At 43.3% G+C, this 13,100-nt stretch overlaps 5 protein-coding genes across 9 annotated transcripts in view; 1 reads left to right on the top strand and 4 right to left on the bottom strand.

Annotated features, from left to right (window-relative positions):
- The window catches only part of LOC126556023 (eukaryotic translation initiation factor 2D), a 526,420-nt gene that overhangs the window by 498,157 nt on the left and 15,163 nt on the right, over positions 1 to 13,100 (bottom strand). The gene's annotated exons all lie outside the window — the stretch shown is intronic.
- Positions 1,292 to 2,540, bottom strand: LOC126556303 (ornithine decarboxylase-like). The gene has a single exon (XM_050211548.1). The coding sequence runs from the start codon at positions 2,514 to 2,516 to the stop codon at positions 1,293 to 1,295; it is 1,224 nt and encodes a 407-aa protein (XP_050067505.1). The 5' UTR covers positions 2,517 to 2,540; the 3' UTR covers position 1,292.
- LOC126556146 (uncharacterized) lies at positions 2,953 to 4,134 on the top strand. Its single transcript, XM_050211367.1, has one exon. It carries the CDS (start codon positions 2,953 to 2,955, stop codon positions 4,132 to 4,134), a length of 1,182 nt encoding a protein of 393 aa, XP_050067324.1.
- LOC126556111 (ornithine decarboxylase 1-like) lies at positions 4,438 to 5,874 on the bottom strand. The gene is made up of 2 exons (XM_050211323.1): positions 4,670 to 5,874; positions 4,438 to 4,591 (listed from the first exon to the last, which is right to left on the bottom strand). Exons 1-2 carry the CDS (start codon positions 5,872 to 5,874, stop codon positions 4,438 to 4,440), a joined length of 1,359 nt encoding a protein of 452 aa, XP_050067280.1.
- LOC126556113 (ornithine decarboxylase 1-like) lies at positions 9,774 to 11,363 on the bottom strand. Its single transcript, XM_050211325.1, has 2 exons — positions 10,146 to 11,363; positions 9,774 to 9,927 (listed from the first exon to the last, which is right to left on the bottom strand). Exons 1-2 carry the CDS (start codon positions 11,345 to 11,347, stop codon positions 9,774 to 9,776), a joined length of 1,356 nt encoding a protein of 451 aa, XP_050067282.1. The 5' UTR covers positions 11,348 to 11,363.

Raw genomic sequence — 13,100 nt, 5'->3', positions numbered from 1 at the left:
ATGCTGTCAGACTACGTTGGAAAGCTGAAATCGATTACAACTGGCGACGAACTCGCACCGAAGCCGGTCGAAAATCAAGGTGATGCAGACGAGGGGTGGTTGACAAGGAATTTCTTCCGAAGGTGAACAAACCAAACAGTAAACAAAGAGTACTACCTAAGCGTAATGCGGCGGTTTCGGACCTCCATCCGGCGAAAGCGGCCGGATTTGTGGAAAAACAACAGCTGCTTTTTGCACCAAGTTAATGCGCCCTCCCACACGGCCATAATTTTGAGGGAGTTTTTCGCAACAGCTTCCATCGCAATCGTCGTATTCTCCAGATTTGGCACCAGCCGACCTCTGGATGTTTAACAAGCTAAATCGGTCGCTTCGGGGACACCGTTTTGACACTATCTAGGAGATAAAAGCCGCAGCGACGACGGAACTAAAGAACATCCCAGCATCCGCGTTTTCCACTCCTGCTTTGAAGAGTGAAAGAAGAGGTGGAAGAGGTGCATTGCATCGGTAGGGGATTACTTGTAAGGTAATGACCTTCATTTGGCCTAATAAAAAAACCATCTAAGAAAAAAAAAACGCAGTCATTTTATTTTTCTGGCACAGTAGTAGGTCTCTACTGAAGTTGCAAAAACTACATTCTTATCACTCTCAATATATCATGTCATGTCATATATTATCATCATGCTGGACTCTTTGACACAAATTTTTGAATTTATAAACCAATATTACTCCTAGATCATCGACATTACAATTTTTCTCCTTATAGTTAATTGGACAACAGCCTGTACAGCAAATCAATTCAATTGCTGACTGAATAAAATGCAATTACTCTTGTGTACATGAGTTCTGAGAAAATTCAGCCGTCTGAAAATTACGCCCCTTACCCATTCATAACATTCCTTACCATTCATGAATGAAACACCGCTATGCAATTGTTTTCACTGTTTGTGTAACGGCTAACGGCTAACAAACTCACCCGCTGTAAGTTTCCATAAGTGTGGCACGTGGCAGTACATGCTTTTTTTAAGTTCCCGAACTTTTTCAGAATATGTGTCTATTTTACAAAGAATTACATAATATTTGAATATTTTATTGCTTTTGAACAACCTATGCGCAAACAAAAACAGAAAACAACTGTACCGTTAGGGGCTGATTTTATTTGGCGCATTATTGCATCACGTATATTTATATTTTATTCTCGGAAGAATATGTAAATCTATCTGCCACAGGCCAACTAACTGATGGCTGTTGTTTTCATTTAAATTAACACTGCTGAAACAATCCATCTCTCTGGCTCATCCACGCGCTGCTTTGACTGCTGCCGCACACATATAATTAAGCGTTGCTCTCGTTAGACACACCTTCACACTAGTCGGACTGAACCCATTATGTCCCCTGCCCAGTAACTTTCCGTAAGCGCCTTTGTTGGGAAAAATTAAACAATCGCCAATCTCATGCTCGGGTAAGTAAATTTCCTCACGAATTACATCATGCTCGCACATGGTACGACCGTAGATCACCGATCGTACGCACGCCGAGCCACGTTTATCCTCCTGTACCATTGGTGTATTGGTGTGCGCGTCACACCAGTCGAATGTGTCGTACAGTCCGTCATCCACGTAGTATTTAATTCGGAGTATCGCTCCGGTATCGTCCTTTTCGCACGATTTTGCCACCACATTCACTAGTGCGGTAACAGCCGACTCTACATAGTATCGGCCAGGTTCTGCTATTACAGTCACTTTTCTATCGCGTGGGTAGACAAACTCTTCCAGTCCTTTGTTGATGTAATAGGTGCACAGATCGAAATGCTCCATGTTTGCTCCAGGATAACCTCCACCAATGTCCAACAAGTACATCTCTATTCCCATCAAACTGCCCAGGTCGAAGATTTCCATCGCTTTTTTTATGCCTCCATGGAAACACTCTGCATCCATGCTGCCCGAGCCCACGTGGAAACTGACACCGATCACACACAATCCCAGGGATTTTGCATGCTCCAACAATGACTTTGCATCTCGGTCCGGATCGCAACCAAACTTTCGGCCAAGTGACAGCTGAGCCACACGTGCATCGTACCGAATCCGTAGTACGAGCTTAGCTTCCGGAAAATACTTTGCTATCTTGTCCAACTCATCCGAACCGTCGAACGTCATCCGCTTTACAGCTGTCTGCTTTGCGTACAGGATCGATCCGATGGATTTGTTAGGATTAGCGTACACGATACGATCCGATGTTGCGCCCAAACCGATTACCGTTTCCAGTTCGGCCTGCGATGCACAGTCAAAACCGCAACCGAGTGCCACAAGCAATCGTAGAATTGCCGGATGACTGTTACATTTCACCGCGTAGAAGGGTGCAACGGTCGGAAGATTTTGCTGCCAATGTCGATGCTTGGACACTATGTCATCCAGATTTAGTACGTTCAATGGTTCACTAATCATTGCGCGCTTCGAGATGAGGCGGATCATCTCCTCCACCGAGCTATGCTCGTCTACTAGAACGTACCCAGGATCCATCACAAAGGCTAAACCGGCGCGCTAGAACGTTCAACGAATACTGCCCAACCGGCCGGCATTTTTTGCATGCTTTATCCCTGCCCTGCCATGAGAACCTTACTGAGAACCTTGCTCCGGATTGGAAAGACCAGATATTGCATACCGTTCACTTGAACAAGCAAATGTAAAAATTCTCACGAATAGTAAGCTAAACCATCCGACAGCCACAACACATTCCCATGAATTACCTCGGTTAACAACCTCGGGTACGACTCATACCCAGACACATGTTGCTATGCGTGCCAGATGAAATTTTTAGCATGTAACGTTTACATTAATCTCACCGTTCATCTAATCGATTGATCTTATCTTGCAAAAGACCAACTCTACATGTGGCTGTATAAAACAGACTTCAATAACGTGTTGCGTCTTAGTATATTGTGTTGCGTCTGTCTCGATGGAGTCATCACCAGAACTATCCGCTATTTTTGAATCGTCTACAACGGAACTGGTGCAACGTTTGATCGATTCTGGAACCACCGAATCTCCCGTTAACATTCTCGACCTAGACGAGGTCGTTCACAATTACCGACGATGGAAGGACGGCTATCCGTATGCGATGCCCTTCTTCTTACCCAGTGTTAACAATCATCCCAAGGTGCTGACACTGCTTAGTAAACTAGGGCTTGGATTCAGTTGCGCTTCCATTGTGGAAATGCGCGCCGCTTTAAAGAATGGTGTCCCTTCCGACCGTATAATTCTAGCCCACCCTGCGAAAACCCCGGAAACGATACTGTATGCAAAACAGAAAGCTATTCGACGCATTGTTTGTGATAGTGTGCAGGAGATAGGCAAAGTACATCGGCTCTATCCCACGGCCCAGATTATTCTCAGAGTTAGAGTGTTTCCTGAGCAAAAGTTTGGTTGCTGTCCGACGGAGGGCGTTCGTGAAATATTCAACTACGCGAAGTTCACCGAAACAGTCAGTATTGTGGGTGTACAAGTAGCTGTACCACAGAAAAGTGTGCTTGATAAATTGGAATCGCTGCACCAAGCTCTCCGGATTACCAAAGTCGTATTGGATCAAGCTAGCTTAGCTGGTTTAAGTGACATACGACTGTTAATGCTTTCCGGTACAGAAACCGTACCGGCGGATCGGTTGCAACAGACATTGACCGAGTTTAAATTTGATCCCGCATTGCTCATCATTATCGAAACTGAACGGCAGCTGGTACAGTCCGCCGTCACGCTTGTCACTTCCGTCCAGTCCAAACGGGTAATCCGTCAAGCCGGAACAGTGGGACCTGTACAGGAGATAATGTATTTCATTAATGACGGCCGATATGGGTCGTTCGAGTGGTGGAATGAAATTGATAAGCATCCCGTCGTGTTCCGCACCAACGAAACCGTGTCAACTGCTTCAACACACCCTTCATCACTGTGGGGACCGTCCTGTGACTCAGCTGACATTGTCTGCAAACGGCTCGAACTACCGGAGCTAGAGATAGGGGATTTCTTGGTTTTCCCTGGAATGGGAGCTTATGGCGTAACGCTAGCCTCGTGCTTCAATGGATTTCCCATACCAAAAACTATAGTTTGCGCAAGTTCAGAAACAACAAGGGCACTTGTTGAGGACTAATTAAGCGATAGTTATGGATTATAGAAGTAATCACTGAACACCATTACCAACACGTCACACAATTAAGTGTACACTTTCTCCAGCAACAATTTATGTAATATATTTTATGGATTAATGGCAGGCATGAAATAACGCAAAGATCCATAACATAGCAAAAAGATTATTTAATTCACAGCATACACTTGATATAGCTTTATCTTGTGAAAAAGAACTATTCTATCTTGCACTTTTATTGTGATTTAATCGTTCTTACCATATATTAACTAATATACGGAAATCATATAAATTAAAGCAACGCAAGGCTCAAAATGGATGATCTTTGGAGTACAATCGGATCCGATGGTTGATTTCATCACGAAATGGATGTTGTTCATAAGCACCTAGCTGTCTATTGGCTGTATTAGAACCATCAGGGACACATTCATCATCACCATTTGTTAGAGCCTTCAGTTTTTCCCTGTGCAAGTAGAGAAAGAAGGTAAATATTATAACTTTTACAATGTCATTCTAATTAGTTTAGCTCTCAAACACATACCAAGTGCTTACGTGAAGATATGCATTAACCTTTGGTATGTCGAATCCATTGAAACGGCAGGAGAGCACCTGTCCGTAGGCTCCCACATTTTCGAACACTACGCTATCTCCCACGTCCAGTTCTGGAAGAAGCCCATCGGGTAGAATCAAATCTGTTGCATCGCACGTTGGTCCCCAAACCGTTGAGCTGTACTCCTTGGCTCCCAACTTTCGCTCTACGATCGGTCTAGCTGGATGTGCTGCATGAGCAGTGCAGTAGAACGTTCCAAACACACCGTCATTCAGATAGTAATAAATCCGCGTTTTCTCGGTGCCATCCTCCTGCTTCTCCTTCAGCACACGCTTCGAGTCTACAAACGATACCAGCGTCACTGCCGACGCGACGTAGTAACGACCCGGTTCAGCAATGATGCGAATACCTAACTCTGCCGGGAAGTAGTGATCGATTGCCACGTTTACTGCTTTTACATGTGGGTCAAACGGTTTGTTATTATCGCCCGGGAATCCACCGCCAATGTCCAGCAGGCTGAAATCGTATCCGATTGTCTTGGCATAGTCGAACAGGTCCTTTGCAATCTTCACCGCGTCGTAGTACACCTGATGTTCGCCACAGTCCGAGCCCACGTGGAAGCTGATACCGATCACATTCATTCGAAGTGTTGCCGCATAACGCAGCAGCTCTGGAGCTTCCGAGATCGGATCACACCCAAACTTCTTGCCCAGCGAGTACCGTACGTGGAGCGAATCATGGCGCATCCGCAACACCAATCGTGCCTCGGGATAGTACTGATGGATCTTTTCCAGCTCTACTGCTCCATCAAACGTCATCATTGACACCTTTTTCGAGCGTGCAAATAACAGCGATGGAATAGATTTCGCCGTCTGCGCAAAAATAATGTTGTCCGGCTTCACACCTAGCCCGATCATGCGTTCTATCTCACCCTTGGACGCACAGTCGAAGCCCGTCCCGAGCGTAACCAGCGTTTGCAGGATGCGAAGATCATCGTTGCACTTGACCGCGTAGAACGGCTTCACGCGTGGCATCTTCGCACACCAATCGTAGTGCTTGCGAACGACATCGTCCAAATCAACCACTTGGAGCGGATCTTCATGCGGACCCATCCGAATGATATCCTGGATAACGTCACCGATGGACATTTCATCGCTGATGAGCGTCACATCCGGTGGAGTGTTGAGTAACTTCATTTTAACCACCGTATTAGAGCACTTTGAACAACTTTTGTACACTGCTCACACTCGAGAACGAAGCGAATCGTTCGGTTGACAATACTGACTGTCTGGCACAAACTGTATCAGTTATAAATACGCCCAGCTTGAGCGTTGCAGCTGTTACTAGCTCCAAGTAAGGCAAACAAGGTAACAATAATTTCCAAGAAAACATTGCAATTCCCATTTTCGTATCTCAAAGAACACATTTGTACTCTTTTTTATCATTTTACAAGTTTTGAATGAATTCCCTTGTTGTAAAAAACCCATAGTCTCTCTACACTTTGTGTTTTCTCTTTCTCTCTTACACTGCAACTGATTCCTTATAGCATTCTAAGAACCCATGGCTTACCTCAAAGTGAGTAGCAGAGCAATGAAATATTATTAGCATGTCTTTTCGTGAGCCTCGACAGACTAAGATTTTCGCACAATCAGGTGGTGGTAAACGCTCGCGTATTGTGCGTTGCGTTTGCTGAAAATGTATGGATTGTAACAGACGCTTCCTGAAAGCTGCTCATTGTAAGTTTTCTTTTAAGCCTAGAATTTTGAGTGCACAGTACGAACTCACCGGTTTTAAAACTATTAATCAAAAATAAAACAATTCTACTAGTTGTAAAGTCAAAAACGTCACAGTATGCATTAAAGTTATGACATAGCTTTTTCGGGTGCGTTGCTTGGGTAGACGGTATTCGAAGTCGGAAGCCATAGTGTGTTCTTAGTTCTTGGGGTCCGATCAGGAGCATATACAGGAAGTGCGGGCTAAATTTGACACCTGGCATTTGGGTTTATATCTCAGGGTTGAGTTGACGTATCGAAATGATTGATATGTCATTCGATTGCTAAAAGTTGTGCGAACAAGTGTAAAAAATGTCTAGCTCCGTAAATATGTGGAACCCATCCGAATTGTACAAGCGCGTAACGTGTGTTATCATGGTTCGTGCCGGCTATACGAATGCCGAAATTCGGAAGGCGGCGATGTGTTCGCTGAACACCGTAAAAACAATACACGTACAGCTCGAGGAGTGTGGTGAAGACGTGGATAGTGTTATTGTTCGCAACAGCATAGCAGGCGGTCGGATTGCGTGAGGACCGACGCGTTCCTGGCCGGATTGCAGCAGCGGGGGACGGCCGATCCCGGCGTCGGCATCCGGGCCCTGGCGCGAGACGTTGGCGTGGCCCCAAGCACCGTGAAGGTGGCGTTAAATGAGGACCTGCGGTACGCGGCGTACAAGCGACGTAAGGGTCAGCTCATAACAGCAAAAACGCGCGAAAAGCGGCTTGCCAACGCTAAGCACTTGCTTAGCTGGCTGAAACACCCAGCGCAGCCAGGCACGTTGTGGTTCTTCTCTGACGAGAAGAACTTTTGTCAAGACCAGAAGCACAACGTGCAGAACAACCGCTGGCTCGCTTACTGTGCTGCTGATGTGCCCTGTGTGCCTCAGACGAAGTTTCCTCAGACGGTGATGGTGTTCGGGTGCGTCTCGTCGGAGGAAGACGTGATGCCGCCTCACATCTTCCCCCAGGGAAGAATAAAAAATGCGGCAAACATGGTAAGCTAAACTTTGTAGAAAATTTTTTTTAAATATTTTACATAAATTTGATAAAAATTCCTTTCCTATTCCCTCAGAAACTGTCAAACTTATCTCGAACACCCTGTATATTGAAATATTGGGTATGTTTTGGTGGGTCAATGTCGTTTGTTAATAACTTAGCTATAAACATTGCCTGTGCAACCTCTCTTCTGTGTACTAACGGTTGCAAACCTGGAAGTGAGCATCTAACATTGTAGGTAGGCATGTTATTTTGATTGATCCATTGTAGATTGCGAAGTCCAAGTCTGGTAAATTTAAATCGTATCGGTTTCTTTTTCCCATGAATGCCAATGATGTAACATTTTTCAACACATAAATTAATAGAAGATTAAAGAAGTTTAGATAAGATTTTGACAAACATTCATACGAAAACGATAATTTGGCAAGCAGTTAAATTAAAGGTTGCAAACCAGTGAGTTTAAATAAACCCTCGATTCGATCCATCTTTTAATCTCTTTTGATTATTTGAGGATTAAGTTTTTTTAATGATTTTGACTCGCATTTTAAACCCCGGGTCCTGCCGTTTGAAGGCCAACTTTGCTGTCGCCTACACTACTGGTCCGCCCCAATAGGTCTATCGAAATAGATCTTCCTCTTTGGCTTTACAACCAAGAGAGGTATTGAACTGCCATTTTTGACTTCTTTAGCTGGATAGTCAGTCCTGAGGCGATTCCGATGTAATATCTGGTCCCGAGCCGCCCCTAACATTGATGTAAAATAAAAGGGTCCCATTTGCATTTAAGACCACAAAGTTAGAAGAAATTTTTCTTGAGGCTTTTCCACGCCTCCGGGGCCACTTCCATCTGCCAGTATTTACAACATTCAATTCGCTTTGGGCTTCAGCTCGGTACCCCTTTCGAGTCGGGCCAGCTCAATCCTCTTAGAGCAAAATCCGGGACAACATAAAATACGTCCATCGTTCGGGCCGGTCAGGAGCAAAGAGACCCGAAAATATCAACTCTACCGTTGGCACCCACTATCAACGAGAGTGATTAGCCTCTTCACTAGTCGATCGGGTACTTATAGGATGCACCCAAAAAAAAAAAAGGTTTTTTTTACAATTCGTCACGGAAATCAAAAAGAGAATGACATTACTGCTGGGTTGATGGACCCAAACCTACCGAGTCGGAGCCTTTCATAAGCGATCCGGAGCAGTTCGGGTCATATTTAATCGAATTCGGATCAACCCGTGGAAGCAACAAAGTACATATATGCGAGTTCGAATCGTTGTTTAGTCTCGCCCCGTTAGTGCAATGAGTTCGGGTCGACCAATTAGTGCAGCAAAGCATTCTGTAGGAATGATTCCTATAGGAACGAACAAGACTCCTGGTCAACGCGTAAAAAGAGTCGTATGACGCATTACTATTTCAATTCTGTGTCCTAGCGTATGCATTTAATCCGTAATTATGTTGCATATTTCAGTAAACCGGTAAAATTAACTAATGATCAGATAAAAGATCATTATTTTTATTTTCAGCTTAATTCGAAATGTAGTATGTTAATTTATTTATCAAAAATAACATAACCTAAAACTAATACACTAAGAGGATTTGACAACTTACAAATACCTGTCCAGTTTGTTATCGGCTTAACAACCAGCCAGATCACGTTGCTCATCGAATTGGGTTCTAGACTTGCTGATACAACATAGTTAGATTTTCTGTCCTCACTATGACCATTATTCTTATGACATTCCACCTCCGAGTCTCAAATTTCCCCTCTTTAGCGCTATATGTAAAAGACCATGACCTGGCTATGCGGTCATATGAGGTTTTACATAAAATTGACTGACTATCCAGCTGTGAATAACGTCAATTAAAGGAAGCCAGAAACGGCAGCTCCACGGGGATGTACATTGAGCTCACGGGGATGTACAGTGAACTTATTGAACGGCCTGTGCGGAATTCCTTTTTAACATCAGTGAGACGGCCAGTCGGTTTCTTAATCAACAAAATGTGCCCTAGGCTGCTCGTATTATCTATCTGTTGACAGCTATTCAATACTAAGAGATAATCACACCTTAAAATACATTTCATTTGGAGTCGTTCCAAAAAATATGCATCAGGGTTCAATACCCCTCGTGAATGAACGTAACATGTTGGCACACAGTAGCAAATGAGTCATTAGATTGTCTGCATTGTCTGCTTCGAATGCTAAATTCATCTTCGCTCGTATGTCACTTGAACCGTTTCCTAACAATTGTAAATGTTACTTAAAATTAGGTATAAGTGTTCTAATCGTAAATATAAACTCTAAGAAATAATATAAATTCAAGCAAATCATGGCTCAAAATGGATGATCGTTGGAGTACAATCGAATGCGATAGCCGCATTCATCACGAAATGGATGTTGTTCATAAGCACCTAGCTGTCTATTGGCTGTATTAGAACCATCATGGACAACTTCAGCATCACTATTTGTTAGAGCCTTCAGTTTTTCCCTGTGCAAGTAGAGAGAGAGAGAGGTAAATATTATAACTATTACAGAATTAAACTGTTTCTCAGGTCATAGAACAAGTGTCTGAATGTTTAAAACATTTAGCGATTTTGACAGAGCGAACAATTCAATCTACTTTTTTATTATTATTTTATATAAAATCGCCTTCTATTTTAAACATGGAAATAATTGTGCTCATTAGTTCAGGTTTAAAACACTTACCAAGTAGTTTCGCGAAGATATGCATTAACTGTTGGCAAAGCGAATCCGTTAAACCCATTGGCAAGCACCACTGCGTAGGCTCCCACATTTTTGAACACTACGCTATCTCCCACGTCCAAATCTGGGAATTGTTCTACAGCAATTTTATCCCGCACATGGCACGTTGGTCCCCAGAATACTGAATCGTACATCTGTTCATTATTTTTACCATCAACAACTGGGACAACTTTCTGTCCTTCTAGAGCAGTACAGTAGAACGTTCCAAACACACCGTCATTCAGATAGTAATACATCCGCGTTTTCTCAGTGCCATCCTCCTGCTTCTCCTTCACCACACGCTTCGAGTCCACAAACGATACCAGCGTCACTGCCGACGCGACGTAGTAACGACCCGGTTCAGCAATGATGCGAATGTCCAACTCCGCCGGGAAGTAGTGATCTATTGCCACGTTCACTGCTTTTGCATATCGATCAATCGGTTTGTTATTATCGCCCGGGAATCCACCGCCAATGTCCAGCAAGCTGAAATCGTATCCAATTGTCTTCGCATAATCGAACAGGTCCTTTGCAATCTTCACCGCGTCGTAGTACACCTGATGCTCGTCACAGTCCGAGCCCACGTGGAAGCTGATACCGATCACATTCATTCGAAGTGTTGCCGCATAACGCAGCAGCTCTGGAGCTTCCAAGATCGGATCACACCCAAACTTCTTACCCATCCTACATCGTACCTGGAGCGAATCATGGCGCATACGCAACACCAGTCGTGCCTCGGGATAGTACTGATGGATCTTTTCCAGCTCTACTGCTCCATCAAACGTCATCATTGACACCTTTTTCGAGCGTGCAAATAACAGCGATGGAATAGATTTCGCCGTCTGCGCAAAGATAATGTTTTCCGGCTTCACACCTAGCCCGATCATGCGTTCCATCTCACCCTTGGACGCACAGTCGAAGCCCGTCCCGAGCGTCATCAGCGTTTGCAGGATGCGAGGATCGTCGTTGCACTTGACCGCGTAGTACGGCTTCACGCGTGGCATCTTCGCACACCAGCCGTAGTGCTTGCGGACGACATCGTCCAAATCAAGCACATGAAGCGGATCTTCATGCGGACCCATCCGAATGATATCCTGGATAACGTCACCGATGGACATTTCATCGCTGATGAGCGTCACATCCGGTGGAATGTTGAGTAACTTCATTTTAACCACCGTATTAGAACACCGTAAGAACACTTTTTAAACGTATTGAATACTTTGAACACTTTTTGAACACTGCTCACACTCGAGAACGATCGGACGAGAACGGCTAACAGTACTGATTGTTTGGTCACAAACTGTGTCAGTTATAAATACCCCCAGTTGATTGAGGATTGCAGCTGTTGCAGCTGTTCCAAGTAAGGCAAACAGGGTAACAATAATTTCCAAGAAATCGTTGGAATTTTCAGACAGTATGTCCCAAAATTCGGTACATATTTGAACACTTTTTTAATTGTCTTACTTTTTTTACTCATATAGGACGGCCAGACCGTAATGCTATAACTGTCTTACATGATAGCAATAAACTTGTTTGTTGTGCGGAATATCACAAGAAACACACTTGCTCTAGACATCGTGTTAGCTCTTTTTATCTTACATTTAAAATTGGTTCTACGTATGTAGCATCAAGGACCGCCGTTAACCCCTAAATGAGATCCCCTGATTTGGACATGAATGTACACAAAATGAGTTGAATTTTAATTGTGTACGAGATTCTATCAGTTCTACTTAAAAGCGATATCTGCTTATCTTAAGATGATATCTATAACCTTGTTTTGTGACACACTGTAAATTCCGTTAAAAATATGCCATAACCCGGCATTGTTTAGCAATCTCCACCAACCAATGGAAGCAATGCAAAAATACGCAAGTTTAGTATTTAATCTTTTTCCTACGAACCTCATAAACGATCGTTAATCCTATTTTTAGCGCAAGTCCAAATGCACATTGGCTAGTGTAGAGCCAAATTGAATCGAGTTCACTCACAGATAATAACTTCAATCATAAGTGATGCGCTAATAGGAAATTAATTGAATATAAATAAACGATCAGTGTTCGTGAAACCTGAAAATAGGTATTGAAATAGCTGTCCTTTGCAATGAAAAGTTCCTGTAATATGAACTATTCTTAATGTAAATGGTACTAGCTTTGAACATTCCAAAACTATAGTTTCTTTTATTTTTTGCATCAATTAGCTTTAAACCAGAGCGGCCCGGTAGGATCGAGGATCAATTATTCAACTGGGTTGTATCGGCAAGTCTGGTAATTCATTCGATAGCCGGCGTGCCCCAGTAGGTTAACCCAAGAAGTAGAAGACAAAGGGTTTCTAACGCTATGTAACGGATAGCTAATTTGACAACCATGGTAAAGATTTCTCAATTTAGAGAGCTTTCGTCAAACAATCGTGCATGATAATTAGGACTTATTTCAAAGATAAGAATTGAAGCTATCATGTTCGATTGGTCATAGTGAATAAGGCATATCAAAATCGACTTCAAACAAACCGTCGATGAGTCAACTGTAGATCTGCTTTTCTTGAATATTGCACAAAGATGTGATTACATTTGTAATTGTATGATCTGATCACACACTCTATCTCAATTTGACAATGATTCCTTACACTCATCGATCTCCTTCAAATTGTACCACAAAATCGCATGCGGCCTCAACCAACTAATGTAACGGCAGACATGACTTGTCTGAATCGTAGACATTGTATTGCAGATATACATACAAGCGATTATAGACATAGCTCGACGAAAACTGTACTGTGTCTAAGCAATGAGCTTTCTTGTGTATGCTTATTTACTTCAGCTGTGCTCACAGTAACGAAAAACGTATACTTTCCCAGAATTCAAAGAAACAACAAGACGGCATTGTTTGTTTTTAAATTGCTACAATTGCTTTTAATGACGAC

Source organism: Anopheles maculipalpis, chromosome 2RL, assembly GCF_943734695.1.
Source record: "Anopheles maculipalpis chromosome 2RL, idAnoMacuDA_375_x, whole genome shotgun sequence".
Lineage (NCBI taxonomy): Eukaryota > Metazoa > Arthropoda > Insecta > Diptera > Culicidae > Anopheles > Anopheles maculipalpis.
The sequence above is the reverse complement of the archived record's forward strand: the minus strand, read 5'-3'. Positions and strand labels throughout refer to the sequence as shown.

What these genes read in the sequence shown, in the direction of transcription:
- LOC126556113 (XM_050211325.1), bottom strand. Translation starts at nt 11,347, where the DNA reads ATGAAGTTACTCAACATTCCACCGGATGTGACGCTCATCAGCGATGAA. An exon ending in TATCTTCGCGAAACTACTTG is followed by an intron (nt 9,928 to 10,145) that starts GTAAGTGTTTTA and finishes CTACTTGCACAG; the next exon opens with GGAAAAACTGAAGGCTCTAA.
- LOC126556111 (XM_050211323.1), bottom strand. Translation starts at nt 5,874, where the DNA reads ATGAAGTTACTCAACACTCCACCGGATGTGACGCTCATCAGCGATGAA. An exon ending in TATCTTCACGTAAGCACTTG is followed by an intron (nt 4,592 to 4,669) that starts GTATGTGTTTGA and finishes CTACTTGCACAG; the next exon opens with GGAAAAACTGAAGGCTCTAA.
- LOC126556303 (XM_050211548.1), bottom strand. Translation starts at nt 2,516, where the DNA reads ATGGATCCTGGGTACGTTCTAGTAGACGAGCATAGCTCGGTGGAGGAG.
- LOC126556146 (XM_050211367.1), top strand. Translation starts at nt 2,953, where the DNA reads ATGGAGTCATCACCAGAACTATCCGCTATTTTTGAATCGTCTACAACG.